Source organism: Rattus norvegicus, chromosome 2 (genome assembly GCF_021556685.1).
Source record: "Rattus norvegicus strain SHRSP/BbbUtx chromosome 2, alternate assembly SHRSP_T2T, whole genome shotgun sequence".
Lineage (NCBI taxonomy): Eukaryota > Metazoa > Chordata > Mammalia > Rodentia > Muridae > Rattus > Rattus norvegicus.
The window spans coordinates 25560775-25584100 of record NC_141535.1 but is presented as its reverse complement, the minus strand read 5'-3'; the positions used below and the strand labels follow the sequence as shown (position 1 = coordinate 25584100).

General features: G+C 45.9%; 1 protein-coding gene across 1 annotated transcript in view; it reads right to left on the bottom strand.

Moving 5' to 3' along the window:
- Window positions 1–23326, bottom strand: part of Serinc5 (serine incorporator 5) — a 102364-nt gene that overhangs the window by 43376 nt on the left and 35662 nt on the right. The window contains 1 exon segment of the mRNA NM_133395.2: window positions 9270–9437. Coding sequence (NP_596886.2) covers window positions 9270–9437 — 168 coding nt within the window.

Here is a 23326-nt window from a genome sequence, read left to right as displayed (position 1 = left end):
TTAAAATTTCCCCAGAAGCAAAGAACTGAGCCAGCATGATTTCTTTTTATTTGATATTATTCTATCAAGAAAACATAACTGGTGGTTGATAAGAAAGGAGAGCTTTGCCTGGGGCTAGAATTCAACTAAAACAACCTTGGAGCCTAGGTCCCAGCACTCTCATCATGCAACTCAGAGACCAAACTTAGTCAGAGAGCCAGACTTTAGCCCTTTAGCATGAATCCCTGACACTCTGCACCATCACAAACTGCATGGTGTCTTGCGTCGAAGTGAAATATTTTTCACCAATGCTGTTGTTTGGTTTAAAAAGACAGATACATGAAACAGAACCTGAGGGCAGGTTTCACTTCCCATGCAAACCAAAGAAACGGTTTGTGGCTATTCTGGTTTCTACTTTAGACCAACGGTCCTTCTTTGACCCCAGCTTTTGGCTACAGGATAGGAAGGAGGCAGGCAGGTGAGAAGGTGACCTTTCCAGAAGGAATACTTCCTGCTACTGTGTCCAGAGAACATTTAGGCATCAAGGAAGGCTCTGATTACTAAATGGATGTCACTATTACAAGAAGGTAGTCCCTAGATAGGCTCCTCTCTGCTCCTGTATCCATGGTGTTTAGGAGACAGAGGAAGCCATGCTTGCTTTAGGCTAGAACAGCTATTTCTATGACTAAGTGACTATATGAGCAGGAAAACACTGGTCAGGGACCCTGGGTTTCAGTCCCCACTGTAACTAGTGTTTTTAGCCTTGGGCAGGCCACTTCACTGCATGGGCTATGTCATCTGTCAGACAACTGGATAGTTAAAATGGCCACTTAGGGCTTTTCTGCTCTTCCAATCTCCTTCATTCTTCTATCAATTGACTCAGACTACAACCTGTCAAAGGCAGCACTGTTTCCTCAGGGGAACACTTAACAGGCCCTGCTATTTAGTGTCACCCCTCACAGGTGGGAGCTGCATCCTGGTCTTGCTCATTTCTTTAATTAGACACATTAGCTATAGACCTCAGTTCTCGGGATCCCTGTGACTCGCCCAGGAAGGTGCACGATGAACAATGCTGACATTCATGTCACCACAGCCCTCTGAAAAGAAGAGAGAAAAAGTAGCTCACCTGCCAATCTACAGAGTCTTAAACATCGTATGCCAGCATTTCACGAGCCGCTCCACTCTAAGACCCACCAAAGGAGTGTAAAATGTCATCCAAACTAACTAGACAACTAGATGCTTCACTTAGCAAGACTTAAAACCTAACTGAAGTAGCTTCTGCGGTTGACAGACAAGACAGCAGGTGACTCCAAGGATCTGGGACAGGACTGATGTGAGAGAAAGAGAAGTAGCAAGAATGCCATCAGCTCACCTGTTCCCACAGCTGTCTACATAAGGAAGGCTGCAGGTAGGAGCCCGGCATGGCCAACTCATTCACCACTGAATAGAACACACAACACAAACTCAATACCTTCATGTCTGTGTCTGCACAGCATAAACCAAATACTCATGTCTTATCCATTGAAAGTCTGTGGTCAGTACTGGATATAAAAACGGGAAGGAAGACTCTGGCAATGTTTTGAGTGAAGGTACCTGTGGTGGCCATTCCCAGTTGTCAGCTTGACTCTATCTGGAATGAACTACAATCCAGAAATGAAGGGCACACAGGTGACCCAGATCTTGAGGGATAGTGGTCATGAAAAGTTTAGGCCCAAGCAAGATGGTACATGCCCTTAATCCCAGGAGACTGAGGCAAACAGATCTCTGAGTTCAAGGCCAGTCTGGGACGGAGCAAGTTCCAAGAACAGTTTAGGCCCAGGTGTGGTGGTACATGACTTTAATCTGGGCCACATCTTCTGCTAGAGACCTACATAAGGACATTGGAAGAAGGAAGATTCACTCTGCTTTGACTGCTTGCACTCCCTTGCCAGCACATCTGTTGGAGCCCATGTCTACAGAAGACCTGAAACAGCCAGCCTTGGGGGACTGAGCAACTATGAGGTTCTTGGTCTTCACATTCACAGCTGCCCATTGTTGGGTTAGTTGGACTGCAGACTGTAAGTCATCACAATAAATTCCCCTAATACATAGAGACATTCCACATGTTCTAGAGAACCCTGACTAACACAATACCCACAGTTCTTCATAAAGGATAGCCCGAAGCAGAGATAATGGGCTGCCCCGGAGAAGCTGGGGAAAGTGGTCAGCGTAACTAAGGCACAGGTAGAGAGGTCACAGACACATGGATGTGAGGAGATGGAAATAGTAAGGCTTGGCAAGGGTAAAGAACATTTATACATCACCTAATGAATGTTTCACATAGTGGTGAGGATGCTAATGAGGTGACTGCTTTGGAACAGTACAGGAATTCCTCAAAAGATTACATGGGGTGTTTTCATACAGTCCAGAGTGCCTAAACAGTGCAACAAATTCTACTGTTAAACATATACCCAGAAGATAATTTTACACACACACACACACACACACACACACACACACACACACACACACACACAATGTGACAATATTATTGGGAGCCAAAAGGCACAAATAACATAAATTGCTCATCAACTAAGGAGTGAACAAATGAAATACGGAGTATTCGTAAGGAGAATACTATCCAGCCACACAAAGGAAGACAGCATGGACATATGCTCCAGTGTGCTTGGCCTTTTAAAACATGCTAAGTGAAAGAGGTCAGACAGAAAAGATATACAGTATGTTTTGCTGTTACTATTAATAAAATACCTAATACATCATGATTAAAGGAAACAGAATTTTGTTTAGTTCATGGTCCTGGACGTTGGGAAACTAAGAGCACAGAGCTAGCATCAGGGGACCACAGTGCTGCACCATTCTACAGAACATCACAAGGAAGACACAGCAACTGTGCTAGTTCAGGTCTTTCTTCCTCTTCATAGAGCACTATTGTTATCATAGGCTTTGCACCTTATGGCCTCACCTAACCCTAGTTATGTCCCCAAAGCCCCCATATCCAAACAGGAAACAGACTTGGAATCTAAGTTTCCAACATAGGAACATTGGGGGGGCACATTCAAACTCTAGTATTGTGTGACTCCGTTTATATGGAAACAACTAAAATAAGCAAATCCATACAGAAAGAAACTAGAACAGAGGTTATGTAGGGCTGGAGCAACTTGCAAAGAAATGGGAACCATGTGTGAATAAATATAGTTGCTTGCTTTAGGAGTGACAAAATGTTCTAAGACTATATATTATAGTGCTAGTTGTAGAACTCAATTGTAAGTTGTATGAATTATATAGCAACAAGGCTGTATGAGATACATCTCAGATTGCTGGCTTCTTTGATGCTGGAGAGGTCAACATATTTACATGTTACTGGGAAGTCAATGTGCCAGGTATCGTTCGAAACATGCTTCATGGATTAGATCACTGGGTTTTCACATGCCTGGAATCGATGACTATGATATATATTTGTTGGTGATCAGGATCAAACATGGGACCCCATGCAGTCTGGGGAACCCTACCATGGAAGCAACTGAAAGAATAAAAAATGCAGCTAAGAAGTCAGAAGTTTAGTGAAATGCTATCTCACCCCTAAGAAGCCTAAATACCTCAAATTCCAGACCCTGCTCTCTACCTGTAAGTAGGTAAAAGGTCACATTTCCTGAGCCTGCTCTCCCAGAAACTAGATAAAAGGGCTTAAAGATAAGGTCCTTAGATAGAATCCCGATCTAGTAAAGATAACAGAAAGCTACTCCCAGGAACTAGCTGACCATAAAGTTAGACTGCAATCTTAAAAGCAATCTTAAGAGACAGGAAGCTTCTCCTTGTGACTTTTCACTGGTATTCTCCACATTTTCCAACGACACCATCCCTGCCCCCTTGTGTTGTGGCTTCTTCCTTTAAATATCCCTTCTCTCAGCTAGTGGGGGTCGAACTCCTGTGCCCCTGCGTGGGATACGAGTCTCGACCCCAGTGCACCCCAGTGCACTGGTTCCTATCGATAAACCTCATGTGATTACAGCAAGGACGGTCTTGTGTGAGTTCTTGGGGGGCGTGTCATCCCAAGACTTGAGTGAGGGTCTTTTCGGCTAGGGGAAAAACTAGTCAGTCTACCAGTTGCCAAATCACTACCACTCAAAGCTATCCTGACTCGCCTCTGGGAAATAATGTGCAAAATAAAATGTTTGCAGAGAGATCAGAAGATATAGCCAAACATAACCCCTTCTAAACATTAAGGAAGGAACAACGAAAAGACAGATTGCACCAGTCTCTCTTCACAACATATCGACTACTTCTTTACAATTTAGATATAAGGCAAACACATTACAACATCACACTCCACACACCGTATACCAGACAAATGAGTTCACAGCACTGTTTATGATTTATTGGGATTTTGAAATTTTTAAATGCACCATGTCAGACATCTCCATCCATCAGAGCAATGCAGGTGCCAAGCAGAGGACAGGGAGATTATGAGCCTAAGACATAACAGGTTGGAGCACCGAAGGCTCTTCCCACATTGGCCAGTGAGCTCCTCAGGGGAAAAGGCCAGGGACCCTTGTTCTTCAGCACACACATGACCAGCTTCTGGGACACTCAACTGTCACCTTTTATCTAAAAACCAGGCAGATAGATCTTGATTTGTCGGTGCAAACCTGGAGCCCTTACTCCTTTGCCTCTGGTGTTCAACATTCTAATGTCCACTAACGTCCCCAGGGACCAAATAGACATTCTGTACTTGCTTGGAAGCCAGGCTGACTGCCTGGAACAGCCTGCTTAAAATGGCTCTTACATTCTGGCATGGGAGAAAAGGCTCGCTCCAAGAAGACAGAAACCACTCGCTGGGACTCAACCATACAGGAGACACACCCTTCTCTGGTCTCAAGGAAGGAGGGTTTACCTCATGACAAGCAGGACCAAGTTGCCTCAGCATCTCTTTGCAGTTCCTTCTCACTGAGATACATAGACAACATTCTGAAACCAGAAAGTGGCTCTCCTGTCCTCAACCCACACACCACAGGCGGCCACATGACCCTGACAGGGGCCTAACTAACAGGCAGGAATGCAGGGTGGGTGGCAATGACACACCCGATCCAGGCCACACGCCTGCGGTTCTCTTCTCTGCCACTGTCACTTCTAGCATTCCCACAGGCCAACAAAGAGCAGGCAAGGACCGGCAGAAGGCCAGCCTATGCACTACAAGGAGGCTTTTCAGGGCCCACCCTCAAGTACTGCCTGGGCACGAGGTCAGCCTGACTATAGCACCACAAAACAAGCTGACTTTGTGGCCATACAGCCGTCCCCTGTGAGGGAAGAGGACTTGTTTCACCCAGAGTGACCTCACTCTCTATGCAGGAAGCCTGGCCAAGCCATTTTTGGTTCTTTTTTTTTTTTTTTTTTTTTTTTCCGGAGCTGGGGACCAATGGCCAAGCCATTTTTAAATATGTACATTCAGAGGCAAACATAAAACATTGACAACCACCCTGCGGGGCGCCAGGGTTACACCTTCCCTTCCCCTCCCTCTCTGTCTGATCTCTGATCCCAAGTCACCCCAGTGAGTTAGTTCACTTTCCTCAACCTCTCCCTGCTCCATGATCACACCTCTGCTTGGGACTCTAGCACAGCTGCTCCCTCAGTCACGGACCAAGCGCCTTATCTTAAAACTGAAATTCCAGTTGGATCTGGTCAGTGACACACTGTTTGTTGTTGTTTTGTTTTGTTTTGTTTTTGTTTTTCCTGTCTCTGTACATGCCTTCTCCTTGCTCCTTCTCTGTCTTTCTAGCTACACAGCCCAGGAGCTAAGCACATAGTCTGGCCAGTTCAAATCCCCACTCTACTTCCAAGCGGCTGGCTAAAAGGCAGTAAACTGGTTAGGTGGCTCGTTGCTTCCTCACCAGTAGCGTAGACTAATAACAATTCCCACTGCATGCACAGGAACAGCGACAATGCAGGAGGAAGATACAGGTAAAATGCTCAAACTAAAATCTGACACACGGTATTACCCTATAAAAACCAGCTCCTTAAATACTTATCACGTATACACACCCTGCCTCCGTGAAGCCTTCCTGGGCAACACCAGTCAGCATCGTCCTTTGGAAGATTCTGCCAGGAGTCGGGACGCACAGATAAGGCCGGGATGGAAATGTTAGTGCTGCTGCATGGGGGCAGGAGCAGGACACTTACATAGGAATCGGGCGTGTAAATTATTATAAAGTTTATGCCTAAAACACATAGCTGTGGCTTCTAAATTACCTATATAATTGCGGCTGTGGTCTGAGATGTTACATAACAGCATGGGCATAGACTTTCGTCTCTTGGACTGAAGGCTTTCACTTTATTTGCATTGAAAAGTTAAAGAGCAGAGCTCATACCACAGATAGCAGTGACACAGAATTGTCGCCACAGGGCCACAGTGGGCCACTGAGTGGCTGCTCACGAATTTAGAGTATTACACTACTAGAAAAATAAAAGTAGCATGTGGCTCCGTGGTAGAGGGCTCACTGAGGTACAGCTCAGGGGTGCAGGACTCACGGAGCCAGTGTGAGGTTCCATTTAAATGGATGGATACAAAGGGGAACATCAACAGACCGCCAGTAAGAGTTGAAACCAATCCGTTCAGCATTCTAGCTCTCAAACACTTTTAATTTAAAAAAATTAAAATTTTAATTATATATCATAATTCTATTTTATATTATTTAAAAAAAAATAGGGGAGAGCTCAGAAGAGGACGGCAGTCCCTGGAGCTGGAGTTACAGGGAGTTGTGAGCTGCATGAAACGGGTGCTGGGAAGCAAACCCAGTCCTCTGCAAGCACAGCCTTGGCTCCTAACTGCTGAGTCGCAGGTCCAGCACATTAAGTAGAAGCATGGTGCCAGTAGGACTGTGTGGGAAATATATCAATAAGCACAAAGCAAGTCTAGCATGGACCCCTCAAGGGACCCAAGGCCCTCGTCTCTCCGTTCCAAACCTCTACAGTATCTTTCCACATGGAACCTATTCTTTTTACCTTGTTTTAGGCCTCGGAAAATTTCCCATCATTTTTTCTGAATGACAAATTTCACTTTTCATCTAAACATACATATCCCTCACTGTGGTGCCTTAATCAGAGGCTTTACAGTAGTTTATTCTGTAATCAAAAACACACAAGGACAATTAGAAAGGCATTGCCCAACAGGAAGCTCAATGGGCCTGTTCTAACTAAAGGATAAACAGGATAAAAATAGACCAAGAGCCTGTAAGAAACGGTTGTTCAGCTGGGATGTAGGTCAATAGTTCAGGGATTGCCTAGTACTTGCCAGACCCCAGGTCCCACTCCTAGCATAAAGAGAAGGAAAAGGAAAATGGTTGCTTTAAAGCAGAGTGGATTTGAAATGGCCATCGTGTGACCCAGGTCTGGGGCAGTCTGCTTAGGAGCTGCTCCAGCCAAGACTGTAACCACAGAAGAAGGATGGCCTCGCCTCGCTGCCACCTCACTGCCTGCCTGGAGGGTGAGGCTCAGTGGGGTTTTAAAGGGAAATGGACTTGGAAAACAACTGTTTCATCCACCATTCCCCTGAGAGGAGAGTAGTCTTAACACACCATTGAGCTCTCTTCCTGGCCGGCTGTGCCCTAGTAGAGGAAATCTGTCATGAACCAAGCCAATGGAGCAGAGGAGGAAGCTGACCTCACTGCAAATACAAACTGAAGGGTTTCATGTGACTTGTTAAATAATAAACATGATATCTGGTCTTGTAGGATGAAGTCATTGTGCAGCAAGGCGGGTCCAGGATAAGGTGAAGCCTATCATTGGATGAGAAGGAAGGGTAGGCGGGAAAAGTCTAGGAAGGAGGGCGGAGTAAGAGGAGCAAGAAAAAGGGAAGATGGCGACAGAGGAGGATGATGATTCCAATCCAGTGAATTTATTCTGAGGATGTAGATTGAGAATTTAACATATAAATCTAATTGTTAAACTACAAGTTTCTAGAGCTTTGATTTTACCGGGCTACAGGGGATGTGAGCAAAGTTTCTGGTTGGCAAGAGAGACGACCTGTCTCAGTTCTGGAAGCCATGCTGGGCTATAGAATGCCTGGGGCTAGTGTGGCATAGTGCCAAGCTAGAACAGCCCGATGTTTGTGTCAGGTGTGGTAACAACCCGCCAAGGGGACAGTGTGTGGAAGTGGCTGACAGAGAAGCAGTTGGAGCGGAGCACGTGGCTCCTGCAGATCCGCACGGAGTGAGAAATTGTGTATCCAGCTGTGACTTGAAACCCCAGCAGCCATCCTTAAGATAAAGAGTCTGCAGAATTCTACATGCAGAAACTGTGGTTTTTTTTTTTTTTTATCAGAAATGGATATAAACAAAGAGAGCCCAAACATGATCCTCTGACATCAACATTCTCTACCAACAGCATCCAACTGTGGATATCCCACTACAGAGGATAAAGCTACCGGGGGCTGGAAAGGTGGCCCAGTGGCTAGACTCAGTGGCTTTGCCTTGCTGCATAAGCATGAACATCTGATTTTGAATCCTAGCAACTATGTAAAATGCTGAGCATGCCCATGCATGTCTCTGACCTCAGCACGGAGGATAAGAGTATCACGGAGGCTCGCTGCCCTCCAACCCCAACCAGCTCCAGGGTTAGTGAGAGACTGCATCTCAAAGGGACAAAGCAGAGTGTAGTGAATAGAACGCCTTATGCTCTTTTGGCCTTCCTGAGCAGTCAGACTCACGTGCATCCATCACAGACACACACCATATTCATAAAAATACCTATACATCATACCAAACATTAATTAGTTGGTTGAAGATCCAGCTGTCGAATGGCTTGCCTGTTTGGCCGGAAAGTGGTGGACAAGCTTTGAGACAATTCAGAGACCAAGTATAGTGGTTTGAATGAGAAATGTCCCCCACAGCCTCAGGCACTTAAACACTCTCTCCCCAGTTGGCTGGTGGTGCTGTCTGGGGAGCTGTAGGTGGTGCAGCCCTGATGGAGAAAGTATGCTGCAGGGAGTGGGGAGGCGGGCTAATTAAAAAGCTCTGCCCACTTTCATTCTGTTCTCTCTGCTTTGTGCTGTGGTTCAAACTGTGAGCTTTCAACTTCCTGCTGCCGTGCCTACTATGTGCTGTCATGCCAACCCACCATGATGGGCTCTTAGCCCTCCGAATCCAGAAGCTGAGATAAACTCTTCCTTGTGTGAGCTGCCTTGTTAGAATATTTTTATCACAGCAACAGACAAGTAACGGACCCCCAATTACGGAGAGGTTGAACCCAGTCCTCCATGTCAGACTTCTCATACAACTTATCAAGACCCACAAACTTACGTGCTCCGTCATCTGCTTCATCACAGAGGGTGACATCATCACGCAGCAGGGGATGATGACCAGGGTGAAGTAGAATAAATACATGAAGCGGGTGCTCCGAGATTGCCGGAACTTAGGGCAGCAGCCACAGCAGAGGGCACAACCAGCAGATCCGCAGCAGCAGGCCAACTGCGAAAGACACAGATACCCTCTCAGTGTGCTACCACGCTGGGCAAGAGCAAGAGCAAGGAACTGTTCTTCAGGGCCATGGAACACGAGCCTCTGAAACCACGGGGATTCCAAGGTGGGCGAGGAGCGTCTTGGTGTTCATAACCCCCTTTAAACACACCTGAGTCTATGCTTAACGTCATGACTCTTGGGAGAGCTCTTGTCCCCAGTCGTTTTAGAGGGGAGGGAGTTTGCTTGTCAGAGGTAGGCACATAACGTTGAAGATTGGAAACCAGCTCCCTCCTCTTTCCTCTCAGAGAGAGAATGGGCAATTGAGTTAAATGGCCAATGGCCGATGACTGACTCAGTTTGGATACACACTGGTATCTTTACAAAAATCTCTCATCAGTGGGATTCAGTGTCAGTAAGTGTGGCCATGTACACTAAGATGTGCCCCATCACTGTGGAAGCAGATACTACTGGGGCCAGGACACTCTGGAGCTCCTCACCCTGTACATTCAGCTGTGTTTGAAACCTTTATGATAAGCAGAGAAATATAATTACAGAGCTTTCCCTAAGTTCTGTGGATAACTTCAGCAAGTTACTGAACCCTAGGTGGAAAGTTTAGGAACTCAGGCTTTTATACCCAATCAGATAGGCTATGGGAGGTTCAGATTACGATCAGCCTCTGAAATTTGGACAATCTTATGAGACTGGGTAGTGTCAAATTTGAACTGAATTATAGGAGATCCAGTTGACACACGGTTGTACACAGATCCACTACTTTGCAAACATTGGCCCTAGCTTTAGGCTGGTGGCCCTTCCAGGCTACAAGATGGCTGTTCTTTCGGTCATCAGACTACAGGACATGAGAAGAGTCTGGTGTGTGGCAGAGCCTTTGCTAGAGCGAGTTAGATGCTGTCTCAAAGGATGAGCACTAATGGCTTGGGAGATGGCCAGGAGTGAACAGGAAAGGGACTTCCTCAAAAGTGCAGTCATTACACTGAAGAGAAAACAAACGTTTCTGGGATCAGCTAAAAGCAAAAGCAACAGCTGAAACTGAAAAGGGATTCCATGAAAGACAAAGGACATGAAAAACAAGAAGCTTGACCCAACGATACAAACGTCCAACTGTGACACCTAGGAAGAACATGCTGGGAGGAAAAGGTTGTACTTGAGGAAGGGAGCCAGCCACCTCTTATGCAGGCACTGCTTCTCAGTCTTATGCCCCTCAAGGCAATCTCCTAGGCTAATGAGTGCCGTATGGGCTCAGTGGGCAGAGAACTCCTGCAGTACCACCAGAGCGTACGGATCTTTCACTTGGGGAAACTAGGTCACTATGTCACACCGTGTGTGCTGCACATACATATGGAGGCCAGAGATCGACACTGGAGGCTGCTCCTAACACCCACTTCTCGAGACAGAGTCTTCTGAACGTGAACCTCACCCATTCACCTAGGTGAGCTGGCCAGCAAGCCCATGGGGGTCCTCCTGCTCCTGCCTCCAAGGGGCTGGGATTACAGAGGTGGGCTGCCATACCCAGTTTTTTTTTTTGTTTTTGTTTTTTGTTTTTTTTTTGGTGGGTCCTAGAAATCAAATCAATTCCTCTTGCTTGTACAGTATACACTTTACCAATTCAACATTGTCTGCCCCCCTCCCATTATTTGGGAAAACTGGGTCTTCTGTAAAACGTAAAAGGGCAGGATGGTGAGTGGAAGCAGCTCAGGCGAGAAACCATCCTGTGTAGACTGGGAGTTAGACTCTGCCGCCTAGACATTAGACCTCAGTGTCATCACTTACAAAGTAACAATGGTGCCAGAAGCTGAATGTCCTTATAGGCTGCTGCAGTCATTGGCAGCCCCCTCAGCTGCACCTGCTGTGAGGGAGGAGCTTTTACACAACAGGGCGTGTATGAGAGGAATTACCATAAACTGCAAATTACATCTGAGTCTGGGAGTGTGGACACTGTTTTATACTGAACCCAAGCCCCAGTAGTTCGGTTTCTTGGAGACTTTGCAAAGCTTCCAAACAAGCACCAGTTACAGGACTGTATTATAAACATCATGTACAATAAGACTAGATAGCAGGTACATCAATAATACAGAAAATTACAACAGTGCCATAGCTCTCAGAAGTCCGGCCATGTCACACGCTCCCTACCTCACTTACCACAGGAAAGCACCAGTGTCGGAGATTCTGCCTTTCGAGACTGTAACATCACTTCAAATTCTTGCTAAAGTCTTTGCAGCGTCTTGCACTCAACTTCCAAGCCATCTTACTCAAAAGGTTAAATAGGCCATCACTTTTTTTTTCTTTATTAACTTGGGTATTTCTTATTTACATTTCGAATGTTATTCCCTTTCCCGGTTTCCGGGCCAACATCCCCCTAACCCCTCCCCCTCCCCTTCTTTATGGGTGTTCCCCTCCCCATCCTCCCCACCATTGCCGCCCTCCCCCCAACAATCACGTTCACTAGGGGTTCAGTCTTAGCAGGACCCAGGGCTTCCCCTTCCACTGGTGCTCTTACTAGGATATTCATTGCTACCTATGAGGTCAGAGTCCAGGGTCAGTCCATGTATAGTCTTTAGGTAGTGGCTTAGTCCCTGGAAGCTCTGGTTGCTTGGCATTGTTGTACATATGGGGTCTCGAGCCCCTTCAAGCTCTTCCAGTCCTTTCTGATTCCTTCAACGGGGGTCCCGTTCTCAGTTCAGTGGTTTGCTGCTGGCATTTGCCTATGTATTTGCTGCTGGCATTCGCCTCTGTATTTGCTGTATTCTGGCTGTGTCTCTCAGGAGAGATCTACATCGGGTTCCTGTCGCCTGCACTTCTTTGCTTCATCTGAGATAGAGTTTTAAATTAGCCCAAAACTCAGCAACAGGACCTGACTCAGGAAGACAGATTGTTAAAAATGCAAGAGAACTACTTTGCTTATCACGTGGTGTGAGTAACTGTTCTTCGTTCTGCCCCTGTGATGTTTATTTAAGCCCCTACTTGTGCTTTCCAGCCATTGTGTCCTACAGAGAGCATCCCAGGAAACCTGTAGACCAAGCATAACCAGAGGTGTTTCAAATGCAGATGCTTCATCAATTCTGACAAACTTTTAAAAATAATGAGGACCAGAAGACCCGACCCTTCTCCTGATTTAGTAGCTCTGTTCCAGGAACCAGGGGGCCATAAAACCTTTTGGGTCCCCTTATCTCCTGGAGCCATAAAACAATCCTGTAACTTGTGGTGCCTTCCCCTTTGACATCCCCCCATCCTCTGGGGCTCACAGCCTCTGCCTTTAAATACTCTTTCTCCCAGCCTCTCGGGTGAACTCCACTGCCCCTGCGTGGGATACCAGTCTCGACACCAGTGCACTGGTTCCTATCGATAAACCTCATGTGATTACAACAAGGATGGTCTTGTGTGAGTTCTTGGGGGGGGGGTCATGTCATCCCAAGACTTGAGTGAGGGTCTCCCCACTCTGGGCATCTTTCACATCCATCTTGTCTAATTGGATGGCTGTATATGCATGGGCCACATGTGGGGCAGGCTCTGAATGCAGGTTCCTTCTGCCTCTGTTTTAATCTTTGCCTCTCTCTTCCCTGCCAAGGGTATTCTTGTTCCCCTTTTAAAGAAGGAGTGAAGCATTCACATTTTGATCATCCGTCTTGAGTTTCGTTTGTTCTAGGCATCTAGGGTAATTCAAGCATTTGGGCTAATAGCCAGTTATCAATGAGTGCATACCATGTGTGTCTTTCTGTGATTGGGTTAGCTCACTCAGGATGATATTTTCCAGTTCCATCCATTTGCCTACGAATTTCATAAAGTCATTGTTTTTGATAGCTGAGTAGTATTAATAGGCCATCACTTTAAAGGAGTCCTCCGAAGGCCGAGCCCACACACCTCCAGAGGGGGCCGGAGCCCGTGCACATGTGTTTCTATCAGCACAGCTGCCACTTCCCTTACGCTCCATCCTTCCTGTTAGCTGGTGTCGGCTTTGGCCTCAAGCTCCTCCCAGAGGTTGGGACTGCAGGCAAGCACCACATAAAGTGCCAGGGTTGAGCCCAAGGCCTTGTACAGGCAAAACATTCACCAACTCCACATCCCCAGGCCACCTGGTCCCCATTGTCCATCTCTGATTTTACTGACTCTTTCTACATGCACAGGTCTTCCTCTTTTTAGTCTCTCTTCCCTCCGCCCCCCAAAACTGTGATTTTCTAGCTCTTCCTCCTCTTTCTTAGCTTTTCTTTAAGATATGTTGTCTCAGATAACCAGATTTGCTGCGGGCCAAGTTCAAACATGACAAAACACCCTTTTAGGAAAGAAAATTCCTTTAGAAGCAGTTTGCTAAAGTTTGAACCTTAAGCACTGCTCAAATGTGGCGGAAGACTGGGCCAGCCACATACAACCTAAGACAGTGGTTCCCAACCTTCCTAATGCCGTGACCCTTCAATACAGTTCCTCATGCTGTGGTGACCCCCAACCACAAAATTAATACTGCTACTTCATAACTGTAATTTTGCTACTGCTATGAACCATAAACTTCTGTGTTTCCTGGGTCTTGGGCAACCCCTGTGAAAGGGTTGCTTGGCCCTCAAAGGGGTCATGACCCAAATGTTGAGGAAGTCTGACCTAAGAGCAGAACTGGAGCAAGATCCGTCAGAGAAAGGGCCTGGGAGGCATGGCTCCCTCTGTCAGATGCGCCATGCTGTGCTGCTGGTCACAGACCCTAAGCACAGCAACAGCCAATCACATTCTGAAACCCAGGCCAGGAAGCCTCTCCCCTCTACAGGTCAATCATCTCAGGCATTTTAGAACGAGCTAGAAAGCTTCAAGCTATGGATGGAACTGTACCACAGCAGAATCAATGGTTAGGCTTGCTATCTCCACAGAAGGAGAGTGAAGGCATACAGATATTTAAATTTATCTAAATGGTGACAGAAAGGATAGGATTATGGAAAATGCTAAAATGAAGTAAGTGGTTTAATCTACGTTTAAGTAATTTATCAATATATGCACTGAATTTGTCAAACATCACTCTTTATTTATAGTGCTACATACGGTCCAGTGTACAGAATCTGCCTAGCATGTGCAAGCCATAGGTCTAAACACAGTACTGCCAAAAACAGACATATGTATATTTATATGCGCGTACATATTGTATAAAAATTATAAAAATCATTGCAATTCAACAATAGCTTTCTCTACTATATCAAGAGTCACCCTTCAAAGTAAACTATACCAATAAACAAGGGAAGGCATGTGTTGCCTTAAGCTAAATTCTGACAAATGTACTACTCAGACATGGCAGACGGTGTCTGTAAAGGAACACTGGCCTTCGGGGAATTCCTACTCCACCTCTCTGATTGACCGCACTGTGGGGAGAACACAACTTAGAATGTAAAAGGTGCACCCAGCCCCTGCCTCCAGAGTGTTACTACCCTGGTATATCACTCCTTCAGTTCTTCACCTTAGTCAATCCCTGGCTGACTGAACTCCAGACTGTCACAAGCTTGGAGAGAAAAGCCACTGACCTATGCCCTGGCTCTATAGGGCATAAGTCTTTTGCCGAACAAGTCAGGCTTATGAAGCAACCAAACACAGGGTTTATAGCACCAAGATTGAGCTGTAACGTAAGCTAGGGACTTTGGGAAACAAAGGGAAGACACAGGCTCATCAGGCACAAGCCTGTCACTGTGCTGAGGGATGCTGTCTAAGTGGGCATGGTGATGACGGAAGATGTCATTAGGAAAGCTGATCCTGGGAGGATGCTGATCATCACGGAGAAAAATGATGATCGCAGGGGGATGCTCATCACCATGGGAATGGCAGTCATCACTGGGGAAGATGCACTTCTGTGGTAACAGAGCATACGGAAAATATTTCTGCTTTCTATTCAATTTAGCTATGAGCTCAAAGTTACTCTTTCTAAAAGCCTTTTGTTTAAAATAAACATTAAAGATGAACAAAGCAGTGCTGTCCACCCTTGCCTCAGTAAATAGATGTTCAATGAGTAATGTACGATGAAGTCATGTGGGTGGCAAATCCACAAACAAAAGCACAAACAACCCCAGGCCCTGGGGCCACGTCACAAACCGCAAGCTGAACTCCGAATCTCCTGCCAGCATCCTGTCACCAAGGACTAAGGGCTACGGTTTTCACTTTACTTCTTTCATTTTTTTTTTTTTTGAGATTATAATTACATCATTTCACCCTTCCCTTTATTCCCTCCGAACCTCCCCATACCCCTCCTTAGTCCTTCAAATTCATGGCTTCTGTTTTCATTACTGTTGTTACATGCAAATGTGTATACACATACATATTCCTAAAGGTGAATAAACACCCAGCTCGGGCTCTATCATGTTATTTGTATGTATGTTCTCAGGGCTGAGCACTGGTATTGGATAACCAATGGTGTGCTCTTCCCTGGGAAAGACTTACATTCCTTAGTTGCCTGTAGTTCTTTGGGTAGGGTTGAGGCTTCATGAGTTCTCCTCCACATAATTTTTAAACTCTTCAGAGGGCAACGCTTACAATTCTTCCATGTTCATCCTGGCAGAGTCACACCTCTAAGCATTCAAAGACTTAGTTATAAACATCGGGAAAGCCTTATAATCCATCTACATTAGGCCTAGTGTGAAAGTCATCGTGGGCTACCTACACAATGGGATACTGTTTTGAAATGAGTAGGTTAATAATTCCGAGCCTGTGTCCCCTTCAAAAGTCACATGTTGAAGCACTAATCTCTGGCACCTAAAAATGTAGCATCACCTGGTCATTAGGTAGGGTTCTGAACAGGGTCACTGGGACAGTCCTGAACTGGGGACGAAGGGGCTCATTTATAAGGCAACCTGCCAAAAACTTACTTTGGGGCTTTTAGCATCTGGAAATGAGAAATTGAAGGGTTTTTTTTTTTTCTTTTTTTCGGAGCTGGGGACTGAACCCAGGGCCTTGCGCTTGCCTAAGCACTCTACCACTGAGCTAAATCCCCAACTCGAGAAATTGAAGTTTTATTTAAGTCACATGGGTGGTGATCTTGAATGTGGCAACCCACGGTGAGTGTGTGTGTGTGTGTGTGTGTGCTGTGTGTGTGTGTGCTGTGTGTGTGTGTGCTGTGTGTGTGGTGTGAGTGTGTGTGTGTGTGCTGTGTGTGTGCTGTGAGTGTGTGTGTGTGTGTGCTGTGTGTGTGTGTGTGTGTGTGTGTGTGTGTGTTACATTTTTTGCTTTGTTTTGGAGGATCTCATGAAGTTCAAGTTGACCTCAAGCTCACTAGGTTTCTGATGGATCTTGTGCTCCTGATTCTTCTCCCAAGGGCAAGTTGGCACCACACATGATAAATGGTCAGATTTCTTTCCTTTCTAGAGAGTAATACATGCATGCACCCTGGGCTGCCTGAGATCTAGTCAAAGGAAGAAAGGAAGGGAATGAAATCTAAGTGTTTGGCAAAGCAATGAAGCTAGAAGATGTTTCTGTAAACAGTTTTGCAAACACGGTATGAGTATGCGTCATTCTCTTCCCTTCTGGAAAACCTTTCTCTCCCCCAGTTACAACACAAAGAAGACTCACTCCCTGGCCCTTCTCACTGCCCTAGCTCACTTCTGAGGCATGCGTAACACAGGCCATCAGGAGTAAACAGTACTTGGCCCTTGCCTGGGAAAGAGGTCAAAATGAAAAGATAAGGTGGCTGTTCTCACTGCTTTCCTTTTTGGAAGTGGAATCCAAAACGCATTCCACAAGATGTGAATATCATCCTTCAGGCTCCCTCCCTAGCCTTGCCCACCAGCCCTTGAGAACCATCCTCCCAAGGACTAAAGGAGGGCTATGTATGAGGAAGTGTGCCAGGAACCATGAGGTAGGCCTGAGGGTGGCTTCGGGTACTTCTATTAAGTCAAACACCCTCATGACCTGGAAGTGTGAACTGGAAATATCCTTCAGGAAGCCTGCAAGTGTCACTGAGTAAGCAAACACACAGAAAGGTAGACACATACAAGAGTCCAAAGGCCTAACTGCCAGGTTCTGAAGCTCATGGCAGATAACAATGAAACAGGCTAGGAGTGGGTGAAAGCAGCAGTTGGGAGTGGTGATGGTCCCTGAGGGGAAAACTAAACTCTGAAGCTTGGGTGCTGGAATGTTCACGTTCACACAGGTTTCCATCCTGGGTCCTTTTCTAATAACGCATGGGATGACATTCACAAACAATCAAAAGGACGTGGTTAAAGGGTTTTTTATTATGGGAGTGGGGGAAGAAGTGCAAAGCTCTATTGTAGAAAACAGAGTTCTGGAAGGACGGGCAGCCAGAGAGGTTCTGTGTGCTGCTGTATGGGAGGGGGTGCTGAACTGCTTGTCTATGGGCTCTTAATATGACTTATGGCTGAATCTGGGAGGAGACTGGGGCCATTTTTATTAAGTCTGGTTAATTCTCTGGGCATGGAGAAGTAAGTCAACAGAGACCCACATGCTCTACACACTTCCACTGGTCCAAGCAGGGCGATGCTCATGCAAGCTCACGAGTTGCCTAGTTTTGGTGCAGTCTTCTGTGCATCTGATGTGTTGCTGTTGCCACTGCCTACTGGCCATTAGCCCTGGTCAGCACTGCTACCATCTGACTTCGTGAGGCCTGCTAACAGCCAATTAGACTATTCTCAAATTCACACAACCAGCTAGTACTTTACCATAGGCCTTTTTCTTTTACTGTCTCTGGACAAGTTTATTCTTATCATAGTTTACCAAGATATACTTTCTCTTGGTTACCTCACGTTTAACTCCTTGTCTACAGGTTAGTCTCAGATATTCTTTTTGGAATATGCAGAACACAACAGGTGAAAAGGAATAGATTTATTTAAAACAAAATAAACCCGTCCTTGCTTAGAATTTAGTCTACTGTAACTACCAGAAAAAGGAATGTATTAAAAAAAACAAAAAACAATAGTGTCTTCTGTGTATCTTCTGTGGGACTGCAGCCAGCGGAGCCGCACTGGCTCAAAGCCGTCTTTCTTATCTGCTCTGTCACCTCATACCCAGCAGCAAGCCCTTTCTTTTTCCTGGATCTTGCCATTTCAACCCTACATTCCTTTTAATAGTGACCTTTGGTTTTCTACCATAACAGAAAGGAGCTGTATACTCCAGATCTGAAAAGTGAAGGCCAGAATTTTAACTGGGCAGCCCTAGGTCCTGAAATTCTAGGCTGCTGAATCAGTGCTTTGCAGCTCACCTTCTCCCCCACCCCCCACATGCGTGTGTATACACACACACACACACACACACACACACACACACAGTGTAGAAACATCAGGGCTCATCCACTGCCTGAGGACAGGGAGAGGCACCCACTCTGGTGCCAGGTGTGCACAGACACTGAAATGTCTATCTCTGAAATACTGAAATGGGATTACAGGAGTCCTTCTGCGGAGACAGTGTGTACACGTAGTGTGTACACGTGACAGGAGGTGGTGTGCAGGGAACCTTGTATTCTACCCTGAGGACTCTGCACTTACACACTATTATTGGTCCACTGGTTCTGGGTTAACTTTCCAGGCCAGGAGTACCTGTGGAGAGGCAGGGCTTAACTCCAGCAGACACTGCCAGACCCTTGCCAGTAGTCCAAGAATTACCTGAGCCCAGATAGCCAGAAAGATGAGGGGAAGTGTGAATGGCAGGCACCACAAATCTTAGGATGTGGTGGTCACCTGACCAGGAGGGCAAGGTTAAGCTCTAGGGTCATCAACAATCTCTGTCCTCCTCTTTGCAAACGAGTGTAAGCTAAAGAGGAGATGGTTAGAGCTGGTTTCACTGGGGTGTTATCCTGTCACTTTCTCAGACTGCCAGGCATTAACTACAGTAGTTTAAAGAGTTACCGTCATTTCTGCTCTCTGTCATGTGTAACAAAGTACCCAAGCTCAGGTATACACTTAAAGCTATAGTTAGTCCTCCGGTCACGGCTGTGGCTTGGAGACTCACAGAACGACTGTGCCAAAGAGAACGCAACACAAATCCACGCATCAGGAAACTGACTGGTTTGGCAGCTTACTGTGGATTTATTCCACACAAACAAAGCTTATGTAATGTATATTATTAGCTAACATCTACCAAAAGTGTACCCTCTGCAGGGGACGATGATTAAACACTGTCATCTCTGTGTTAAGACGAGACCGGGCTCAGAGAAATGATGCAAGCTAAGGGGACAGAGCTGGTGAGGACAGAGCCAGGATTTCATCTGCTGAACTCTGCTCTAATTCCTGCTCGCATTAGAATTAACAGAACACATCACACTGGCCAAACTTTGGTTTCCTCTAAAAAGGAGACTGGCTGAGTTGGGAGGAGTAAGCAAAGGAAGAAGCAATTTTTCTTTTCTTTACACAGTAAGGGGCCATCAAGTCGCCTTCCTTCTCTGCCCTGTATTCCATGGCTTATGTGGTTTCTAGGACTTCTAACTGCAGGGGACCTGGAAGTCTTCTCTGAGCCTTCTGCCAAGCAGACCAATGACCCAGGCACGGAACCTCATCGCCAAATCCTGCTCTGGACTAAAATTCCAGTTCCCACCCAGCTCTACAGAAACAACCGGGCCATTCACTCACTTAGCCAGTGTTTGCTGGATGCGCATTTACTGAGGGCAGCATTTGCTCCTGGGAACGTAGCAGTGCACACCGAACCTCATTTCCATCACTGAGCAAGGAGAAAGGATACTTGTAAGAATTACATATTTAATAAGAAAAGAGATAGCAGGTACATAGGGGGCTCATGTCCGCAATCTCAACACTTGAACGACCATGAGGCAAGAGAATTAGACTGAGTATGGGCTACTAGAATCTGCCTCAAAAAAAATAAAATAAAATAAAATAAAATAAAATAAAATAAAAGAGGAGTAACAATGAAAGAAAAGTTAACTTAGGCGGAAGGTTCAATGAATTATTCAATGAACTATTGATCAACTGGTCACTTGAATGTCAGTAGATTCACATTTAGACTATACCTACTGCAGTGATTATCCCGGTTACACAGAAAGACTCCCTGTGCTCACAGAAAGCAATCTATGGTGCGCTAACCAAAAGCAGCTAATAACATAAGAGCACAGAGTAGACAAAACGAGATAAAAGCAGAGAGACATAGACCAGCTGTAACACATGCAACCCAGAAGGTGTATCCCTGTGCCCACAGCCCTGAAGAAATACAGGCTTTGGAGTCATTATATTGGTCTGTATGTTTTGAACATACGACAACAACAAGTGCCACAGGTGTCTACCTCATAATTAGAAAACCACTGCCTCAAGCTTCTGTTGGGGAGGAAAACAAACAGTGTTCTTGCTCCATCCTGAAGGTGGGAAGCACTCAATCATTTGCTAAAGCAATCAGAAAGCTAATAAAAGAACTTTACTTCAGCCAAAAGACTGATGGAAGACCACGAGGTAACTGAGGCACCAGAAAAATAAGATGTCTACTGCTCCCTTAAAAATGGTGAAGATGGTAAAATTCTGTTACCTATTTTTACCACGAAAATGAAACCATTAGGATGCCAAGTTGAATAAGTAGACAGACAGACAGGCAGACAGACAGACAGACAGACAGACAGACAGACAGACAGACAGAGGTGGTACTCTGTTACCCTGGTAATGTTTTTTGTTTAACCAGTATAAATAATTAAACCTCTACTTGGTGGGATCTAAAGCAATAATAAATTAGGCCAAATGCTACCTAAAAGGTCAGGCAGGGGAAGAGAGATGTGTAGCACGGAGCCTAGAAAGGGGCATTTCCCTGTCCTTGTCTCTGCTCCTGGATGTGTGCTCTTTGGTTCAAGAATGCCCTTGAGCTGCCAGGCTTCTCAGAGGTTCCCAGCCCAGTGGGAGGACACTGGGAGCTGTTAGAGAAGAGCTCCCTTCCCGTAGCCTAGAGCTGGTTTCCACAAAGAGTACAGTCAAAGATCGATTCAGTGGCCTCGGCAAGCAGCTCAGGTCTGAGAAACCCAAGGCCAGGCTGTGAGCACACACAAAGCCAGCACCTGTGACAGTTACAATGGGGCCCTGGACAGAGCTGTTCTTCTGAGGGGCTTTTTCTCACACGGTTAGGGTTACTTTCCACAGGGAGGAATGTTAGGGATTTCTCTGCTCTCAGACAGCAGATGGAGTCTTTCAATCATTCCATCACACTCTCTCTCTCTGCTCATGTGCCTTACAAAACACCACACAAACACAGTGGTCCTTCATCTGTGATTTCACCAAACCCCAAACGTGCTGTAATTCATAAGTCTGAAGTAAGTTTTATTACAGTGTATTGTTAGAACTGTTCAACTTTATTGTAACTTAGTATCGGTATCTTATTGTACCTAACATAAAACTTACTGAATTTGAATTTACATAGAGAAAGGCATAGAGTGTGCAGGGGTTTGACCATATGCCCCATGGATAAGGGAGGATGGATGGCTAGACATTCCAGTTAGTTGGTAAAGGTTTAAGGTTAAAGGTTAAAGGTAAATAAATCCCACCTTTCTCTGAGTTCAACAGAAAGCAGGCATCTCTGGGAGGCAGCGAGTTGAGAGCAAGCTTCCTCCAGCTCGGCATCACTGATGCTGCAGGGGGGGTTTTCATTGTTGTGGAAGAAGACCTATGCTCTGTGGCACATTCAGCAGGTCCCTGACCTCCTCCTAGGCCTCCTCAGCTAGATGCAGGAGCAGCCCTCCCGCTCCCACCCAACTCAGACAGTCATCAGCATCACCGACAACTGCTCCTCTACTGAAAGCCACTGACTTAGAGTCAAGAGCTAGAGCAATGGAGTCAAATGGGTTCACGAGCTGTAGGGTGAACCAAAAGAGTATCCTACCTACATGGGAATACTGGTTTTTATATACATAGAACCAACATGGTGGTTGTATATAAAATTATGGCTCCATCTAAAGCTATCGTCACTCCTTTATTATCAATGAGGAGAGAGTAAGGAAGCAGAAACACCATGTATGCCTGGGGGGGAGGGGCGTGGGACGCTCACACATAAAACAGCACACCCTCAGGTTCCAGAAGAAAATATTGTCAGGAAATGAATCCATGGGATTCAAAATAGAAAAGAATGGAGGAATAGGACAGGCACTCATTGAGTTTAAATCACTATCGCAAATTAGTTCTAAACCCTCAGGTGGAAAGACAATCTTGCTTATCTTGCTTTATAAACAACAACGGATCGACTGACAATTACTGAAACTCTAAACCCCAGATCTGCCTCCTGTGTCATGGGGAGTATGCTGCAATGGAGAGATCCCGGTGAGCCCTTTCCAAGAACCATGGAGTGCCAGCTCAGCTCCCACAGCCTGCCAGGCCACAAAGCACTCTCCAGGCTGGAGACTCGGTCACAGAGCCAAGGAGATGGAGAAGTATGCCCTGGCATGGGAACAGCACTGAGTTCACTTCACTGCTCTCAGAGAGCTGAGGCGTGAGGGGAAGGGCTTCTTAGGGAATACCCTCCTTTTCAAGAAGTTGTCTGCTCAGATGTAGTGTGTAAGGCACTTGTATGCAATGTAACACTACGGAGTAACATTCTCCTAGCAAATGTTTACCAGTGTCCCTGGGAGCTAACACCGCCAGGACCTGGCAACACAATCTCTGCCCTCAGGAATTACTTATTCTCGTGAACAAATTTTACTCAAGCTTAGCATCCTGGAAATTCAACCCAACCAGGCACATGTCTGAAAGTGTTGGATGTAAGGCAGTCATCATATTTTCCTGAAGTCAGCCTGGGTGTCCAGAAAGGCTGGGTGATTTGGTTCAAGGACAGATTTAGTGATGACCATGAGACATCATGGCAGACAGAAACGCCACAAATGTGAAGAACTCAGCATTCTGAGAGGGCCCAGCCAGTGACTTCACCTCTGGGTTCTACATTGCACTATACCAGTGGGCATTCAGAATTGCTATACCAAGCCATGGCAAAAAATTTAAGCAGCA